The following is a 21589-nucleotide window of genomic DNA, read 5'->3' on the forward strand; positions in this document are numbered from 1 at the left end:
CTATCAACTTTAAAGCAATGTAAGTAACTGGAATTAAGACAGCTATATCAAAATTTAAAGTTTATTTCGCGACATCATCCTTTTACTTTCCCGCGCAGAAAGATATCCGCGCTGCAATGGCGGGCGCTTAAACACTTACCTCTTGATTGAATGCCAGGAACGACAGAGATCGTAAAGAAGGTTTAGTGCTAGAACAGTAACGCCGGTTTCCTTCGCCAACATCGACAGAGCGCCGAGACAAACGCTGAACCACACGTAAGCCGTTTGTTGGCTGCAAAAAATTTAGGAAAATTGAATAAAAAATATCGTCGCAAAATTATGTTTATTGTACAACTGAAAATATGCAAGTTGATAAAGTTTAAATTTTTCGACTTTTTGTTGTCACATTATAAATAAGAGAGAAACTCACTTTGACACTTTTCAAAGCACAATGAAAAAACTTTTTCACTCTACCGGATCAAATTTATCTTGGACCCTGCTTGAAATTTGTTTACGTAAGATTTTAATATCACAAAAAGAGGTGCGAAAATATAGTCTCAAATAAAACAAGATTTTCTCACTCGAAGATTTTCATATTGAAAATCCAGAGATATGCAATAATAAAATACAATATTTATTCGTACGCGGCTTTGTTTGATGATATTTCCAATATGTATTTGTCTTCTCACGGTATCGAATAGAAACATTGATATTGAGAAACAATTCCCACCCAGAACATTGATCCAGAGACACGTAGGATTTATTCGTTCGCGTCTCTTGGCGTGTACATCAATCTTACGCGGAGTGACAGATCCGTTACAAGATGTCGTTCAGGATTTTAGGAACAACGAGACCAATGCGAAATTGGTCCGTCGGGACGAGATCGTAGCACGTCCCCGGTATAACTCTCTTCCGTATAAAAACGACGTAAGAAGGGCCGCGCGGTAAAATGAAGGTGTTTCTTACAATTTACATCAAAGTCTTTTAAGTAAGATTAATAGTAACGTGGCAACGCGGCGAAGAGCAAGTGAGAATACACCTGCTCTATGGAAACGAGGCGTTCGAGGAAACGACCGACAGTCTTGACGGTAAGCCAAATGTATAATTGGAATTAATCATAGGTCGCGCTTAATCGCCAAGGGATTTGAACGCGACGCGTAAACGCTTGAGACCAAACGAAGGAGGAAATTCTGAGAGACACTAGATAGAAAAAAAAAAAAAGAAGAGGCGAGAAAACGCAGAACGGGACGATGAAGTAAAGATGGGGAAGGAAACGAGGAAGAAAGAGTACTCAAAGGCAGCCAAGAGTAATCAATTTCCCAGCTTCGAAGACAAGCATCTTACCCTCCCTCCGGCCATTGGCCGCTAGTCCTGTAGACGGAGAGTTTTACCTTCTTGTCTTCTGCAACCGTACTTTTATGTCGGAACACCGCGAAAGCTTCCGCGACCGAGTTTCGTCTTTTACAGATTTTGCGTCACGTCGGACTTTTTTTTTTTTTGCGCGCGATGTGCCGCGTGAATTCTGTTTTTAGCTATACGCCGAACTTCTCCCTCTTTCTCCTACAGTTAATTAAATTTATTCCAGAAGTAAAGCTAAGTGAATTCACGTTTGTTTCTTGCAAAATGCAAGAAAATAATACGGGGTATCTCCTTGGAAATCTAATTAAAATTATTCTGTCATTCTTCCTCTTTGACGCTGAAAATCGATATGAGCGGAACGCACGTCATATTTGCAACGTTCTCGCGCAGCTATGTATATGTCGTAGAGTAAATTAATTCAGTTTATAAATTTCAAGCTTTATGTTCGCGAAAAAACAACTAAGTAATCGTTCCGTCGTCGTTAAACGTCGCTTGACATTTTTGACATATGCGCAATTTTTTTCCGATTTGCAAAAAGCTGTGTTTTACGCCATTATATTCCACAGCTCATTAGATAATACTTCGTACGTGAGATACATTTTTAACCAACCATAATAGATTCTCTCTCTCTCTCTCTCTCTCTCTCTCTCTCTCTCTCTCTCTCTCCCTCTCTCTCTCTCTCTCGCTAATTTTGATGGTTTACGCACAAAGTACGGAATAATAAAGAGAAAAATTTAATAAAACCAAAACATTTTAGTGCGCGCGTGCGCTGTAACTGCTGCAAGGTTTATTTTTTCCAAGTATGAGCAAAGCATACTCACCCGTGATAGGCAAGAAATGACAGCAAAAAGAAGATGCACGCTAGAACATCTGCTCTGCCCACGATGCCAGTCACCTGCAACACGTAAAGCGACATAAAAACGTAGTAATAATGTTCCAACATCAAGCCTACACGTGCAACATATAAGAGCCAGACACAAGTAGCTTTTTTTAACGCGTATATACGTACGTGCATCCCTCTGTGTATATCATGCTAGTTAAAAGCTCAAGCGCGCACTTGAGCTCGAAGATTTCAGAAATTTTATTCACTCAACAAGTTGCGGTTATATGAAAACAACTTCTCGCTTCTGAGTCGCTCTCGTCTTGGAAGCGTGAGAGAGGTAGACGCGCGCAATGGAGGCTGTGCGTCTAGATCGTGCCGGGGAAACACGAAGCGACAGCCTGATATTGGATTTAGTAGTGTAAAACGAGAAGACCGATTCGGAAGAAGCGCGTTGAAGAAACCAAACTGAAGATCTTTTTTCGGTGGCAAACGAGATGACGGACAAGACGCGAGCGAAGCTCGTTTAAGAGTGTAAAAGAGAAGAAAGGGAGATTGAGCGGGAGGTTTAGATTGTCCGAGTTATCGACAGTCCGGCACAAGTGAATAACCGAGATTCTCAAGGATCGTCTAGGGCGAGGGGAGAGACGATCGTCTCTCCGCTAGCGGAAGCTGGATTTACCCATCGTACTCATCTCTCTTCCTTCCTTCCTTCCGCCCTGCTGGGCTACATACACAGTACCAGGTGTACCTCTAAAATTTACGAACCCCGTCTATCACGACGGGAGTTGGCCAACCTCCTACCTCTTAACGAATTAATCCTGCGGAATCGCACGGTTACGATCTGCAAGTAGGGGAACTAAAACTGCGAGGTAAGAAGATGGTGAGAAATCAGCGGATTTCCGGCATAAGGTTCTTTCTGGAAGGGAACACGCTAAGATCCCGTTTCTCCCCTAAGCCGACGCATAATTTCAGAAATCTTATTAAGCTAATATATCAGATTAGATTATCGTGAGATACACACAAGTGGGCAAGCCGATTATTCTAAATTTATCATTCGTTAAATTCGTCGCAAATTAAAATTTCATTGATTTGATTTTAATGAGTTCACATGTGAGAAACGAACGAGTTAAGTTGTCGTCAATTGGATTCATATTATCTTATTCAACAGTTCATTCTGTTCTGTCTGATGGCGTATAATGCGAAGATGCGTTGAAACGGAGGCCATTACCGGCGTTAACGTTATTACCATATCGAGAACTACAATTATTGTCGATAATTATAGATACGAGAGAGACATTGATGAATATATATGCTTTCAGCGGTGCGGCAGAACGAGGACGCAATTAATCATTCAATTATAGCGAAGCAAGCGCAAGATATGAATGACAACTAGCATTCATTTTCGAAATTTATCGTGAGTCGTTCTATGTGCGCGCATATAAAACGCACAATCGTACACTTATAATAATTCACGCAAATAAAAAAACAATAGAGAGAAATTTTTAATTGATTTAACAATTTTAGATTCGAGAACACACATTATTTTGCGTCGCACACGATAGATCGAATCGATTCGAACATTCAAACCCGCGGAAGATAAACACTGAGTTGACATTTCATTAGATTCTCGTTCCTTTTTGCCATATCTCCATCCGTGCTCTTGCAGCAAGTGGACCCGGAGGAAATCTCGCTCGAAGAAACAATACTCCGTCAACGTCAAAGGGGAATGAGAGAGCCGAGAGTCCAAGTTCCGCGACCGAGCGAGGGACTATAACTCGAAGGGTCCGCTTAAGATAACAAAGATTACGATGACCACTTCGCGATAGATACTTTTGCGTGTCTCTTCGGCACCTGTCAGATTTATGGCGAGGGATAATGGGCAATTCCAACAAAAAAAAAAAAAAAGGGATCGGCATAGGCAGTTACCCTAACTGCGAGTGATGGACCGTTGAACCACGAGAAAATAAACGGCGCGAAGTGTTACAGGAAATAAATGGAGGATAAGATCCGTTTATTGGGGCCGTTTGTTCCAATTCTTTTTTTTTTTTAACTTAATTTCTTTTACAGTGTTTTACATTCAGAATTAAAAAACAATACATATTAATTGAGAGAAAAAAACGATATTTTCCTTTTCTCGCGCGAAGACAATAGAACGTATAAAACTTATATTTTTTTAAACAGATGTGTTTATAGATAGAAATGATAATCTGATGCAAAAATTCATCGCATATATTGCAAGTGCATTATTATCTCACTTGTTCTGGAATTCTAATTGATTGTATGAATTCTTCAGGAGGTTGCTCGTTATTTTGAGACAAAATCTCAATTTCTTCTTTAAAATTCTCTTTCGATTTTTCTTCTTTTTGTATATTCCTTTTATTTCCGAAGATGGATTATTATTCAGATATTAATATCTAGGTCTACAGTGATTGTTATCTATATTCGTCTCAAAAAATTCTAAATTTTTGACAACAGCAAAATAAAAACATAGATTCTGTCGTTTTACTTTTCTCCTCAAAAAATATCAAAGAAGCAAAATGTATTGCTCAAACTATATCGACTAATTACTTGTCAAAATATTTTCAAACTTGCATAGATCGAAAAGCATTTTGAGTTGTCTACAGTTACACCCGTCGCTTTTCATTGAGTGACTTTCGTATGGCAATCAAACACTTCTCTCTGCATCAATATGTTCCCGCAAATTAATTAATTAATTAATATCATCGTTCTGCGGCGGTACGCCGCAAGCGACACGCAGCAAGAGACGAGAAAAGAGACGTATATTGACGATGACGTGCAGCGTTGCACATTAAATTTCCGAGCGCGAGGAACACGAACATCACAATCGATCGTACATTGAATACGTACCCAAAGATAATTGCAATAGGCCATACTGCGAATCAAACAGCTTCAATTAGTTTCCGATTCGCGGATTTTCGCGTACGACAAGCAAACAGTGTGAGAGAGAGAGAGAGAGAGAGAGAGGAGAGAGAGAGATTGAATCATTATTTTAATACCGGAAAATCTTCCATTATTCCGCCGTGTGTAATGTTCATATATTACATGTGTTACCTAACAGGAATTACATTCCATACCGTTTCGAATTGCATTAGGGCGAACGAAAATGAAGATGCAGTTTGTCCTCTTTGGCTGAACATTAATATTTCCGGACTTTGCGGTATGATATGTTCGTTCTGACCGTAATATAAAATTAAGCGCTTTCGAGCACCGGTCCGAGAAGGGACGAACGGCATGCTTGGCATTGAATCTCCTCGGCAAAGGGAACACTCGAAGAGCCGAAACGATCGCGCAGCTTCATGTTTAATTTGGCCTGAAACCGAGCTGCTCTGCGGCTGAACCCCCTCATCTCTCGTCCCCGTCCCTTTCCGCGTGGCTCGCAAAATTCATCCCCTTCTCGGAACCGACATGTAACAGAGAATCTCTTTTGCCGGTAATATACGTCGATACGGCAACGACGTCGTAACCGCGAAACGACAGCTCGGTCATGCCGGCTCTCTCACGCTCAGCCTAAGCGCGTGGACGTGAGAGCCATTGCCATGAAATGTAACGGCGTCCGAGTGAGGGAGCATCTCGTTTGAAACGTACACAGGTAGTATGATTACCTTACGCCCGTAACAACGAGTCAACACGAGGCGGTATGCATACGGCGGTAGCATGCCTAGGTTGGCACTGAAAGCGCTTTTCATTTGCAGTTAAGCGCGCGTGGACCGAAGTCGATAAGCCCGGGATTAGTAGCACGATAAAACACGATACCTCATATTGCCTCTAGAGAAGAGATAATATTACAAATGTACATACATTGAATCGTTAATCTTCGCAGAAGAGATATTGTTTAATATGCGTCGCGTGACACATATATATATACATATATATATATGTTACAATTTATACTAACTACAGAGTGTTATTATACATTATGAGAAAAAGTTTCTCTTCTTTTCCGCGAAATTAAATATACATATTCGTATAACAGTGAAATATATTCACCGATGTAATATAATGCGACTATATTTTTTTTTATATAAATATCTCTCTTATATATATAACAAAAATGTACAGTTTTGATGTATATTCCAAATGCGTGCCGGGAGTTCGCCATTATATTCGCTGAGTATAGGCACGTACAAGGAAACGCCGGCGGGGTCTCCGCCGGCCTCTTTAATATTATAGCGGGCTTTAATAAAGCCCTAGCTTCTTACAGACTGCCGGGGCTCCATTCTCTTCTCCGTCGCGACAACGACATCGTTAAACTCGACCGAACTTGCCCTACAAAAGGGTAACGAAGTGAGTGAACGCCAAAACGATAATGAGAGATTCGATGAAGCGCCGTTTCCAATAATCCGTAATATTACAAGAAACATGTACAATATTAATGTGCCAATTCATTTTGTGCATCGCGACGAGAGCGCAGCGCAGCGATACTTCGTTTTTATACTTTTATTTGCGATCTTCCGAACGATATTCTGACAACCTTGTTAACCTCGTCTGTATTCCGTGTCAGTTGTTGGCAGCGCGAACGAGTAACGGAGTGGAAACGGCGGAAAAGAAAAGACAGGCTTTGGACTTCGTCTGAATTTTTTTTTATTTGCCAGTGAACATAGTCTTCTTATTGCGCTACAAAATCGTAATATATAGTAGCTATCCATGAACTTTAAGATAAACACAACTGATTCGACGCGAGCATTTATTTTTACTATGAAAACGTAAAACACTTATTGATTTTATGTCACAATATTAGATCGGAAGAGAGTCTATAGATATACTATACACATGGCCTCTTTTCTTTTCCTCTAAGAAAAGAGAAGATAAAGACACTTCGAGCTCTCCGATATGTCTTGCACGACTCTGTCTCTCTCACGGGAGTTTTTCAAGTATCAATTAACTTCCGATTTTTTTTTTTTTTTTTATCTTTCAATCCGGACATTTTGGAACATTATCCTCACATCGAGGATCTAATAATCGTGCCAAACACTTCTCCTCGTGGAACATTTGTCGGAAACGGGGTGAGGGGGTTACTTTCTCGTCAAACCTCAGGAGTCGTGCGGACAGCAGTGTTCGCGCTTAAGAAGTTCGCCATCTTCCTCCTTCCGAGAAAACGGCAATATCCTTTAATGAAACGTCTAACCGCTCGTACGGAACACCGGGATGATCGTCATTGCGGCCACTATCAAAAGTATTTTCTCTATTTGTCCCCAATTACCGTCAGAGGTTCCTGCGGTTCTCCTTGAGTTGAGTTCGGGAGCGTAGGTCGCTCCCGGAAAGTTGTTCGGAGCAACTTTTGTGGAATGGAACTTCAATTGGCCGCACGTGTCTCTCCATCCACGCGCTCTCTAAAGCCAAATAAGGGACACGTTCGCTTGTGTTTTATGGTCTGCTCCGGCAAAATGACAGTTTGCGTGTCTGCATTATCCTTATGAAAGTATTCATATTAGGCACACGCCCGCGTGAAGACGACCTATCATATTACGCGTGAGTAATAATTTTATGGAAATTTAACCTGTAGAAAGCGAAATAAGGTAAGTTTTCTTTTTGATTACTTTTAATAAGTTTTACTTGCGAGCGCAGTAATGAAATGATACAGAATATATATATATATATATATATATATATATATATATATATATATTACAATACATATATATATATATATATATATATGTATATATACGTATTGTATACATGAACAAGTTACTAGTTACATAAATATATAGAAAGCCAGGAACGCTTGTACGAGAGGGATCGTTCCTATGATCTTGTTTGCGAAGTGCTTGCGTGAAAGTTCGCATAGGTCTCAAAGGACATACATCTACAGAGCCGCGTAGAGATGGTATGTGCATCGAGTATACATGCTCATCGGGGAGTTTTCTGCATCGAATGACGCAAACTGACAAAGCGGAAACAAGGACGCGAAAATATACGCAGACACGCTCGCGCGACGTAAGAAAATAAAAAGACGGTGAAAAGAAAATTACTCTAAATCTTAATATATTTCAACAAATTGCAAAGAGCATTGCGCGCACTTTTCTGAAATAAGGAACACGGCTCAATTTTTCCCTCGATTTAATCCCGAGTTACATCCGAGCGTGCTGGAAGGGGATACTTTCTACGCGGTCGGGATTTTCGCTCCAACTTGCGCGGACTTTTTTCAGACCGTTGGTCTCGTGACTTCTTCGATTCAACTAGCTTACGACTTTTAAGAAAGAGACATGTTTCCGAGATTGCAAATAGACTAGAACTCGACGTACGTGAAAATGTCGAAAACGCGTGCTGCGAACTCTTGTCTTGCCGAAGCGTTTCTCACATGTTGCAAACCGCAAACGAATGCGCAGTGAGAACGATAAATCACAGCGGTCGGAATTTGGTGTTTGCAGGCAGAGAGGCACTCTTTATGTTTTATAACACACGCTCGTTTCGAGTACGAGACGTAAGTTCCTCGCTTGTGATCGCTCGCCCGTCGCGGCGCAAATTCGAGTTTCGGTCGTAACGAGCGACCCCATCTTGGCCGGATATAAGGATCCGTCCCCGAGTATCACGTGACAGCTGAGAACAAGGCGCGGAGAGAGGAAGGACCGAGGGCATAGAGAAGGAATACGCCCGGATTCTGAGGGTTATGAATCGCGCAATCAGTACTGGAAACTCACGAGCTCGAGATTTCAGCCAGCTGATACCTTTCTACTTCCGGCTGTTTCTAAAAGAGACGACCTGATGCGGAGACATCAGTACACCTCTCTTTATCCGCGTTAAACTACAGAGAAAAGAAGAAAGAATAGAAAAACCCGAAGTCGAGAGCTTTTGTACGTATACAAGAAGAAAACGTTTCGAGCGCATTCGCGTCACGAACACGAACAACAAAATGCAGTTCTCTATGCCTGATGTGCTCTTGGTTTGTTTTATTTTTATTGTTCACAAGTATATGTTGTATAAAATTGCATATGCGCGTTTCGACCTTCGATCACCGACAAAAGTTCTTCCGCCCGCGCGTCCCCAGCTCACGGATATTTTCTGAACATCGACTACTCGGCGAAATTCCTTTGGGAACGAAGCGACACGTTTCCTGTAACGTTTTCGACGTCAGCTCAAAGGGAGAGGAACACCGTTGGAAACCGGGGGAGAGAAAAGTTTCGTCCGCGTGAAACGAGGTTACCTCTTCTACTTTGAATCGACGTCCTACGAATCGTGCGCGGAATTACGCCGCCGGTAGTCGCGCGAATACCATCGCCATGAATATTTCACTGCGGGATTTCGCGAGAACGCGAGGCGCGACCGAAGAAGAGGGAATCAGTCAGGCGGAATCTTGCCAATAATGTGTAAGTGCTTTTAGATAAATTGCGTTTATACCACGCGTTACACATCCGAAGAACGAAGACGTCGACGTGTAACACGACTGATGTGAGTTTTCTGTGTTTTCATTAAGTTTTGAAACATATGTGTATATAAAGCGCATGTATATATATTCGGGAACTGAGATATGCATTTTCTCCGGACGCATGTGCGAAGTAAACATCTTAAAAAATTATCAAAACCAAAGCGAACAATGTACAGCGCAGACTGTACGCGCTCGCTCCGGCAAAAATATTTCGTTGAGAATAACTCGCGTTTTTCCGGTGAATTAAATTTTTCATTACGTACTACTCTCGTCGCGAAGATTCAACTGCATCGTCTCGACGGCGGCGGCGGCGCGTTCGTTCTCCTTCCAGCGGCGTTTTCTAAAAAAAAATCTGTCGAGCTTTGCAGAAGCCGCGCGATATTTTTTTTTTTTTTTTTGTCGCGACCACGAGGCGAGAAAAACGGGCAGACGACGTTCTTTTTGTCTTCGCGCAAAGAACGGACGACCGTGGGATTCGACGTGTAAACGATATCACCGCCTGTCCATTGTGCCCAGCCGATAATTCTTTCCGCCTCGTCGCCGAGAAGCCGAGAAACTTTCGGCTTCCGTGCCGTGCTCTTCCCTCCATAAATCAGAGATAAATCACTTTTAAACTCGCGCTGTTAACTCCAGGTCGTCGCCGACTTGGCCGCGGATTCCCCTCGGGTACAAGCGTCGAAAAATCGATGGTCCACGAGATAATGAATATGTTCTACCGCGGAACCTTTTTGATTTTCACGAAGGGACGAAGACGAACGGCACTTAATTAACAGACTTGAACCTGTGCGAGCAGATAATTACTCGCGAAATGTTAAATAATATATTCTTTCTCCATTACTTTTATCGAACTTTTCTATCGGATTGGCACGCGATAATTAATGTGTAACACTAGAGATAATATGTTTCATTTTATGGCGTAAAAACTGATAAAGATTGATCCCTTGTCACGTTACACTTTAATAATCAATTTCTTAATTATATCATTCGATGTTCTAATCTTTATTTATAAGAGAGCCATTACGAGTAAGCAAGTAATTGTAATTAAAACTTTGTTTTCGAGTGGCAGAAAGATAAATGTAAATAATGTTTTTTTTATCTAATATTAACAATATATGCAAACATAATAGACTATATAACTGCTTAACAACAATAATACAATCTCAAAGCCTGTTCAATGACATATAACGTTTATGATAGCGTTTTTATCGTTGACTATCACGCAACAATAGCGTGTGCGTTTCCGACGAGTCGTTGTTCTTCTTCTTTCGACAAATGTCTTTTAATCTTTGCTTAATCTTACAGGAAGGGAAATTAACGTCATTTAGAACGTTTTCTTATTATTATTAGGTTTAGCTTTTATCTCAATATTACCATTCAATTATCTAACACATGTCTCACTATATTCTCATTATTTTGTTCCACTTTTATATCAATTTTCTTAATCGTTCTGCTTCAATATTTTCTTTGGCGGAGTATGCGCTATCACCGATCATGAGCGCGAAAAAAATCTTACAAATAAATATCTTTACATTTTACAATTTTATTCCATCAATCAATTGCGCAATTTGAGAGAATGTAATAATCCACAAGAGCTATGCTAATTTCGAGAGGTACCGCGCAGTCATTGTTAATCCACATGGATTCGCGAATTACTTTGTTAATCTAGGTTATATTTGGCTTGAGCGTCCTTTAATTTAGTAACCAAGCTATTAGATGTATTAAGTACAATTATCTCGGAATACATATCACAGTATGATTTTGTGATATCACCGCATATCACCTATCTATATTCATCGCATATAATGAACATGATCTCCGATCATCATGCATAATGTTCATAGCAATACACTGCCAAGTATGTTCGTCGAATTATAGGAAATTCAAATTGCGTTTATAACATTTAGTGGCTACGCACATAACATTTAGTTTTTTTTTTTTTAGTTTTTTCTAGTAGTTCTAAATTTTCAAACTTTTGCAACCTCTGCTATTCTACCAGAAAAAGCGTGTGTAAATAATCACAATTGATTTTCTCGATATTGATTGTTGCCAAGTTTATCTTGACGCTGATTGGATGTTTTTAGGACGTTTCTCAATTCATGTCGTGTATATCAAGACGCACGGTAACAAAGTTGCGCTTGAACGGCGCGAAGCGATTTTGCCTCTTATACGCGAAATTCATGCGATTGAGAAGTGAGAAGATTTTCATGAAGCAACATCTCAAGAAGAACCGATCACTTTTGTTTTAGTCTAAATCGCTTCAGAACAAACCACTAAAAAACAAAAGTATTCTTGCGTTTTTTAAAGTCACGTGACAGGGAAGAGAGAAAAAACATCACGTGACTAAATATATGTATCTATATATTATATAATATATATTAATATATATTATATATATATATATATATTATTATATATTTATAATATTGTACTTTATATTGTATTATATGTATTGTAATATATATATATATATACATATATACTACAGCGAGATCCCTGACCTCGGTCACGTGACTACGGCGAGGTCATTATAATATATTATATATATTACATATAGATATAGAATATTATATATAATACATATAATATTCTCTTTTTTACTCTTTTTCCTGTCTGATCTTACTTTAGTCACGTTTTTAAAGACACGTGACGTTTTTAGTCACGTTTTGTTTTTCCACGCTTTCCTTTTTCTATTTTTCGAAGTTAATTTTCATGCATTATTTTTGACATCTCTCATATGTACATCATGTGTATGATATGGTGTATGATATGTAAGACATATATACTAGCTGTCATTGCGGTGACAGGTTGTTTTTATTGGCAGAACATGTTAAAATAAAAATAATAACAACTTGTGCGTAGCGCGCGCCTGTGTTGTGCTAGTAGATACAAAAAAAACAAGCAAACAAGTAATGCTACCATTTATTTCAGACTTTTTCTCTCTCTTTCTCTCTAGTGCACGCATCTCGCGATGCCAAAATTCGCATTATCTCGCAGCGGCGTTTTCGCCGGGCGCAACCCTGTTGATCATTCAGAATATAGGGACTACTGTTGCGCGCGAGGAAATGCCTCGCGTTTTCGCGTCGGGAAAATCGCGCGGCGCGGTGCAGGTACCTACGATTTTACGAATGATTTAACAGGAATGCATCGTCTCTCCCTTCTGCCCGCCCGACAATACCTGGAAAACATTCCGGTGTGCGCGCTGATGCTCTTTAGTTCTTTTGGATAAAAAGAGACGGTATTCGGGACGCAACTCGCTCGATCTTCCCACCCTTTATCCCTCCCTTTCTGTCTTCCCTTCCGAGCGAACGTTCCGTGCCAGCGGCTTCTCTTTCTGCGCATCGTGAAACGGAACACGTATTTTGTTTTAGTCCACCCGTTTGCTTTCGACGGTACATGCGCACGGCGGAAGAAGCGCGTTTTTCTCTTTCAATTCGCAGAACGCTTTGTGAGTATAAAGACAATACTGCTAAACAGTTTTCAAAGAATCTTGTGTCCAAAACGAACTCTACAAGCATACGTCTCTCTACGAAACTATTGGTCACTTTTCTGTCTTTCGCGGCGACGTTTATTTTATGACAAGGATCACCCATCCATAAAACACCGGGAATAACGGACTGAACTTTCGAGAGAGCCTTTGAGACATAAAATTTTATTTCCAAGCAACCTTTGAAATAAATGACCATTGTCTTGTGTATAGCCGCGAGTTCTGTTATCACTGCGAATTGTCTGTAACTAAATTTTTTTTCCCAAGTATAAGATAAAAACGAATGCGCGACACACTGTAAACTCAGACGTTTTTATAAGCTACGCGAATTAATCGTATTATATTTGTGATATGTGTGAAAAGTATTTAACTTATTGCTTTTTTTACTATATAAACGTGCTCGCAATTAAAGTTAGGTAACATATTCTTATCTTTTTCATTCTCTCTTATCTCTTTCATTCTCTTCTAGAATTTGTTTGTAGCTTGGTACATATACTTTATGTAAAGTATGTTATTTTTGTAAGAAAAACTTTATTGTCGACTGCTGTAACGCGATTATGTTTGCAATGACAAAACTTAGTCTCGGTTTTTCGAATGTCGTTTATTTGATTCACATTTTCTGTCATGGAAATCGTTTCGTTCGCGTAATAGTCAGGTGAAATCGAGCGACTTTCGTGTTCCATTGTACGAAAGCGCGAGCGCACTTTAATCCGATAAAATAGCTGTAATTTCGAAGAATTGTTCTTCTTCTTCTTCGCGGACTTTCTGCGCGCGAGAAATAGAAAAAAATTGCACAAAAGATGTGTAACGAGTAAAATAATAAAGTAATATTTGACCGAAGCACTTAATGGACTGAATACATTTTTTTTCCGACCCAAATAAATGGACGATTTTACGGTACGGTCGGTACACGACGTCCCCCGAGCAATATCGCGCGATCTAAATTTTTCAATTCTAAATCTACGACACTTTCGTAGCTCGCTCACGGCACTTATTTTCTATAATGCGGGGGTATATTAGATAATGCGGGGGTTACATTAGCGATAGATGTGTATCGTAAAAAATTATCCAATTTCACGTGCAAGTTATATAAAACATCGATCGATTCTGGTTGATCTTTTGCAAGGCGTAAGATCTTATCGAATGACGTGAGTGTTTTTGGCGAAACATTGGGATAAAAAGACAAAAAGCAAGATAAAAGCTCTTACAATATTCTAAGCTCCTGACAATAATTTTATTGACATGTCTGACTTCTTTTTATAGACACACAATATTGATACAGTAATAAACAGGATATGATATGACGTATATAAAACTTTCTTTTTCTTTTTAAGTTTACATTTAAAAAGTATTTGTTATAGTTAATTTGCACCTTAGAATCGAGAGTTTTTTTAAATAACGATTTACATCAGCTGAAATGTACTATTGAAATAAAATCACTTTCTTTCTAACACGCTTTGAAAAGACCGTGTCGTCACAGGTCTGTCGTTACTTTTGACGATTCTCGTATTCAGTCGCCAGTCAAACGGCTGACGCAAATTGAATACTCTATACGGATTTGAACAAAACAGGAGATTGCGATATAACGAGCAGTCTTTGATTCAGAGACGCACAACGATTGCAGCTCAATGTCCTCGAGCAAAACCTGTGATTAAATTTGACGTTTCATTCAAACGACTGCGCGCGCGAAAGCTAAAGCCAGTCAATCAATATCTAACATACGATTTTGTTACATGTAGTCGCGTGCATGTAACTTTCAGAGGATCTGAATATAACAATTATGACCCTTTACTATGTGTACAATACGTTTTAATCAACCGTGGAAAATACGTGCTTTTGCTAAAAATTTTTACGTAGAGAAAAGTTTTGTAAACTTTCAACAAAATACAAATTTTAATTTTTAATCACATGTAAAAAGTAATTGAGTCTTTTTATGCAAGAAAACACGTTTTTTTTAGTAGTCTCGGTTGTTAGTTTGATGAAGACTTATCGCGCGCAAAAAAAAAAAAACCAATCCTTTATTCTACCGATCTAGAAATGCCCGATGGACATCCTCCAATTAATTAGTCGTATGAGCGCGAGTAGAATGCGGCCTATGTAATGAACAGCAGCACGAGCATGGTAATTGATCGATCGTAGAGATTTCCGTGTCCGATGACCGAACGACAAAGTCCAGGGCGGTGGTCGGTGATCCCTCTCTTCGCTCGACACCCCTTCTTCTTCCACCCTCGTCCAAACGGCGTCCTTTGTTCGGGCCGGTTTACACCGGACCAGAAGCCAAACGCCTCAATGGCGTTGCATTTAATTAATGTGAACTCCTTTCAACAAACGAAGAACTTAAGCCGGAAATAGACGACGCGTTTATTGAACGATTATTTTGGCAAATAGTCGATTATACAAGATGCGACTGCTGATTTTGTCGTCGTTATAAAATATCGTGAGAAATATAGTATTACAATCGATTACAAGCCGTAACGAGACAGAAAGAAGAACAAACTGATTGATGTTACCGCGTTATTTTTTCATTGAGACGCGAGATTTTTACGATGCTCATGCGCCAATTATAATTTATTAATATTGGCGACGGAAACTCATGAAGGTTTCGTGACAAAAGAATATGAATTAAAAGAACGCGAGAACGTTTTTAACGACATCGTATAAAAAGTTTTATGTCGCTTTTGTTGCATAAGAGAAAAACGGTGACTGATTAATGTGAATATCTTGTGTATCTGCATATATATATATATATATACAAACATAGACACGCAAATAGTTGAAATATTTTTAAACTATTCGTAAACTACCATCCCGACATGTAAATGAAGTGTCAGACATATCGTTCATACGTGTGTGAAGCACACAATTTCTTCCAATATTTTTGTACGAACTTTAGAAACAGCATTTGTTATTCTTGTGTAAATTGGTTACGCGTGATGCCAAACAAATCGGCTAGAAATCAAATTTTATTTAAATGTATGTAACTGCAGCGATCAGTGATTATCTCTCGTACGAGTCTCTCGATCGCTGCTGTTGCAGAGATAAAGAGATTACAGAAACTGAATATTTTCGCCGCTCCGCGTAGAAAATAATAATGGATGGCACGATACCGTTCGATCTAATATAAGCGCGCGTTATTATCTGACTTTGCCGTCCACGTGCAACATGAGCATGATATTACAATGGTGACACTGGCAACGAGGGCTGGCAGAGAGCACGCAACGAATATAACACATGCAGTAGCGCACGCACGTGATGTAACAGGATGCAGTGCGTGACCGGCAAGCAGGTCGAGCTTGTAATGGGGCGCAGACCGGACCTGCGAACCAGTGTGTCGTGTGCCGCCGATAATTTTGTTCAAAAGGCACGAATCCCCGAGCTAATAACGCGGAATTCGCCTTTGTCCGCAATCTGATTCCCGTGTTATTTTCTCCTGATTGCTTATTCAGAATTACGAAAAATTTATGGCGCATTGATCGCCGATACGGCGTATCGCTTTACAACTTGCAAATTAGAATAGGCAATCAAGAAACACAAACGTTACCCGCATATTGAATTTTCGTAAATAATTTTATATTTTGAATGGTATGGAATTAGTTATTTTTTGTTATACGTTGTTTTGTACACGAAAAATAACGATTTTTTATTGATTTGTGCACGCTTGAACGAACCCAGTCACCAATGTTCCTCGCCGTTTTCTAAACTTTCTAATCTATCCCGGCTGAACTTTTAGTTTCAAAAATACATAATTCGCGCAATAAGCGAGCGAAGCGCGGTACGTTCAAGTAAAAGCTAGTTAAGTAGGGTAATATTATCAGCGATGTCAAGAATACACACACACACACACACGCAAAGTGTATTCATTCTTGCTGTTAGCGTGTAGAAATGATAGCTTGCGGTTCTAATATTGTCTTCCCGATTTATACCTCAAAAGAAAACTTACGATTCCCCTAAAATAGCGCTCACATCGTAACTAATTGTTTCTCTTATAGCTGATAAGTACGAACGTTGATTACAGCAAAACCAGCTCTATCCTGGAGCAACAGCCGTTCCCTATCTGTATGTGTGTGTGTGTGTGTGCGTCTTCTCTCTCTCTCTCTCTCTCTCTCTCTTTCTCTCTCTCTCTCTCTCTCTCTCTATCTATCTATCTATCTATCTATCTATCTATCTATCTATCTATCTATCTATCTCTCTCTTCACGGACAAACACGTCAAATTCTGTCCATCACGATCATAGCCTTAATAAGATTAGGCTAATTACGTTTATGCACTTAGGAAAAGCGGATCATCCGTGCTCTATTCGCGCGCGCGAAGCGATTATGCAGCAAGCGTGCTCTACTAATCTCGTTGTTTTGTTTGGTTTAGAGCAAATTCGCTATTGTGCTGTGTATATGTTCTCTAAGTACATGTTCGCGAATATGCTGTTGAATATTAACTAATAGGAAATTGCCACCGACGAGCCACCGATGAGCGAAAGACTAAAGCGTCATGTATACGCGCGTACGCTTAAGTTATTAATTAAAATAACACATTTGACGACAATTATAAATTCCACATTGAATCGACGTGTAACTTGGATATTGTCCATTTAAAAGAAAACACAAAGTTTTTAATTGTTATTGCACATTTAGGATTCAAATTGCAGTTTCACGTACCGCTTCTGTGTGCACAGGATGCACGGCAAACAGTAGCCCAGCGAGGGCTGCGAATCCTGGCCGAAGTGCCGCCACCACGAGGCTCACTCTGGTCACCAAGACGCACGCAGCAGCGTGCAAGCCGACGTTCGTGGCGTGATACCACATGGGATTCAAACCGGCCATCAAGTAGTTCAACCTGAAATCAATAAGATGAGATTCAGATTAGATACACTAACGAATTTTGACGAGTCGGATATCCAAGAATATTCCGTTTGATTTAAATTAAACAAGGAAATTTAACGTATTTCTAGAAAATCAACTAGAATATCTGTATATTATCCGTGAGATATTATGAATATTGAATTTCATTATTCTGACTAAAACAGATTCTCAGAAATCCACAATTTTGGATATATCTTACAATATAAATAGCTGAAATTTACTTAGAACTCAAATAAAAGTAATTTTTAGTAGGTATCAAATAGTCAATTACGTCGTCGTGTAACTCATATCACGTATTATAGAAAGATTTACATATTACATTTATTATACACATTTGTTCACGAGTAGAATTAAAACGTTCTTGTTGTACAGAGCACAGAGTTTCTGCATCAAAGGACCACACTCAGCGAGCTACTATCGTACGCGAGATAAGGGGAGACAAATTTCATTGTTGTCAGATACAAAGAAACACGGGAGGATAAATCCTGTCATCTTTTTGTTTATAAGCACGACGGATTTCAAACGCGGGCGTGACGTAGTTTCCGACGAAAATCCGCTTAAGTCGGTCGGTAATCGGATTTCAGAAAACCATTCTGACAATTCTCTTTTCACTGCAACTAACCGAGGAAAGTTGTCGTTTTCTTTTAGAAGATTAAAATAACCGATGCTACATGTATTTGCCAATTAGCAAAAAAATGATATCGACTTCTGATACACGTGCGCGAGAAATCACCTTCATCTTCGTTCGTCGGCCATTTGTAAAAACAATCTTCTTAATCGTTCGCCAATTGCGAACAACGAATGGAATCGAGGGAGAGTGGAACAGCGCGTGTGTGAGGAAACGCGAGAACGTTTATACATGAATCGTTGTGCCGACATCGAGATGAAAACAAACATCGTAGTTGCTGACGCAAGCGAGCTATAATTTTGGAAGCCTGCCGACGGCATAAGTTCGACGCCCTCGGAGGACCTACGCTTGGCTTCTCGCCAGGTGTCAAGGATCATGGGTTGTCGGAGGCGTATCCTGTCTCCTCCTTGGCTCTAGATCAAGCAAAACGCTCGCATACGTCGATCGCAGATTTCATTGCTGAACTTGTATAGTTATATGTCAAACTTTGCGCGTGTTTATGTTTAACTTGTATTTTTGTAACAAATATTATCTTGATATTTTCTAACAAAAAGCGGCGAATGTAATTCGCGAGACGATCGACTCGACGTAGTCTTGAATAAGATTCACTCTGCGCGTTCAGATTTTCTCTAAAAATCAACATAATAGACCGTACTTCAGCGCGCACTTATATCTACTTACTAACAAAGTTTATTGTTTCTCCGCCGCATCTCCGGTTTGCAAGTTTCTGGTACGCGACGGTTCGAAGTGCAGAGAATACGAAGGCTGTGTGCTTAGGAGCTTCTTGTTTGCTCTAACTGGTTTCTGCAAGAGCAGCGGCGTGCGCCTGCATTCCCGTTACGGAATGAAGCAGCGTCGATATTGCGTTATCACACTTGGACATTAAACAAGCATTGACACAGTCTCGTTGTCGGTTATGCGATTAAATAGACGAAGCGACAATTAGATGGCGAGAGACATTCTTGGATCTGTGCGCGCGCGCGTACGAGCACATCACTTGACGCGAGTAGAGCCTAGTTACTTTAACATCTGGCAGCTGGTTCTTTGATTCTGAAAAACGACGAGATTAATCGCCGCGCATTACGAAATGTCTCCATTTCCGCCTCATTCTTCATTACTTTCTCTCTTTCTTTTCTCATTTTATCCTTCCTTCTGTGTGCGTATAATCATTTATATTTTTCCCCCCGAAGAAGTACTCTGTAACGCAATTTGTCTTCGTCGGCGCAACTTTCTATTCCACGGCGAATTTCTCCTCTCATATCTTTTATTCATGTCATCATTGAAGCTCGTTCAGAGGCGCACAAAAGAGAGTTTGATCTGGAAATAATTATAATACAGACCCTCTTTGTTCACGTGTAAACAAGGAAAATTAACTTCAACGTTTGCTTTATAAAAAGTTTCTTCTATATAAGAGAAACAATTGTATACAATAATTTAATATGCACACGACTGATGATAAGCGATATGTACTGCACATAAAATACACTAATTGACTATACATTATACTAAAATATCTATTGATTTTCTTTCGTTCTCAGAGTTAAAAAAAAAATACTGCAATAATTAATTTGATTATATTAAGAATATTAAGAAATATTCTCTCTCGTTAAGTAACGAAAAAACTTAATTTGCTTGAAATTCTTAAGATAAACGAGATTTGCACGGAAGGCGAGAAATCTGTGCGATGTTTGGATCGTAATTACACATTTAACTAATTACGTTAAGCGCTTAATCGGCCTTGTTTCTCCAAAAGACAATTCTTGCGAAAATGTGCGACAAGTTAAAACAACAACCTGGCTTTACCAACGTTCCGCGTCATTGTTGCGCTATACCGTGTCTTTTATAAATATCGTTCTTTTTAATATTCGCTAAAACCGCGATAAGCTTAAATAATAAAAAATTACAACAAACGTATTACAAAAGGTGTTGTTCGGTTATTTCGCGGAAAGAAAGTAGCTTATGTGTATTACGTTACATAATATGTACTTTGCATTTTCGAGTGGAAACAACACACGTGGATGGTAACAGCCGTGCCATCAAAAGTTTCAAAACAGAAGCGCGGTATGACGAAGTAGAGCAGTTGCTCGTATCAAACCGCAGCGGGACCTGATACTAACTGTCTGACCGCAGCTACGCTCTTACTACTGGCTAACCACGACCGGTTCTATTACTACTGTTTGACCACACCAGCCCGTAACTACTGGCCAGCCGCAGAGCTCGATCAATACTTATTTCCCGCTGTTCCGTCATTATCACTTTTGTTGTTTGTATTTCGAAAACAAAACAAACGCGCAAATCTAAAGGCGCGTTTAATCACGAAAAGACCTCTGAAATCCGACGCTAGTTTCTGTCAAATAAACACGTCGAGATGTCGCGTCGCGTAAAGAAAAAGCTGGTATCGCGCAAAAAAAAAAAACTATCGCGGGCTATCAGCATTTTGAAAAGAAAATGTTGGCAGAGTTCCGGTACGTAATTAACTAATGAAGTTTAGGTCAATGTAAGGATGAATTGCCGGGCGAACCTTTCGAGGAGAGATGCTCGACGTTCGGGCCTCTTTAAAAGACGTTTCTTAAGGACGTCGTATCGCAAAAAAAAAAAAAAAAATCAAAAGATCGGCCTCCTCGTAACGAGGTATTAAAATCTTCAACGATGTCGTTAAATCATCCCTGGCTTAGTTTACTCTTCACTACGTCGTCAAGACGGAGACCGGCCGTTTTATCTTTTCGTCTCATTAGTGTCCTCTTGTGCTTTCACGAAGGACGGGTTTTCTCGAAAACTGACCGTACTAAAAGTCCTATATTCTGTCAATATTAAATTGCCATAAGAATATATTATAGTTGCGTGGAAAATATGAACATGGCATTCACCGGTCGCTAAAAGACGTCATTAAATATTTGATTCTTAAATTGTATTAAAAGATATATATTTTTGGAAACCTCTTTTTTTGTGTTTGCGCATTTTTCAGAATAGAAAATTCTCTCAGCCTTTTATAGAATGTCACGGTATGTACCGCTCAGCTTCGTGGAGAAAGAATTTTTGCTTGATATTCTTTGACAGTGACGTACGTATTTCG

General features: G+C 39.7%; 1 protein-coding gene across 1 annotated transcript in view; it reads right to left on the reverse strand.

Moving 5' to 3' along the window:
- LOC109863975 (transmembrane and TPR repeat-containing protein 1-like) overlaps positions 1 to 21589 on the reverse strand; it is a 126572-nt gene that overhangs the window by 55807 nt on the left and 49176 nt on the right. The window contains exons 2-4 of the mRNA XM_020444707.1: positions 17685 to 17862; positions 2160 to 2233; positions 140 to 271 (exon numbers count right to left, since the gene is read on the reverse strand). Coding sequence (XP_020300296.1) covers positions 140 to 271; positions 2160 to 2233; positions 17685 to 17862 — 384 coding nt within the window. The remainder of the gene's footprint in view (positions 1 to 139; positions 272 to 2159; positions 2234 to 17684; positions 17863 to 21589) is intronic.

The sequence above is a fragment of the Pseudomyrmex gracilis genome, unplaced genomic scaffold (assembly GCF_002006095.1).
Source record: "Pseudomyrmex gracilis isolate BER0280 unplaced genomic scaffold, ASM200609v1 scaffold_15, whole genome shotgun sequence".
Taxonomy (NCBI): Eukaryota; Metazoa; Arthropoda; class Insecta; order Hymenoptera; family Formicidae; genus Pseudomyrmex; species Pseudomyrmex gracilis.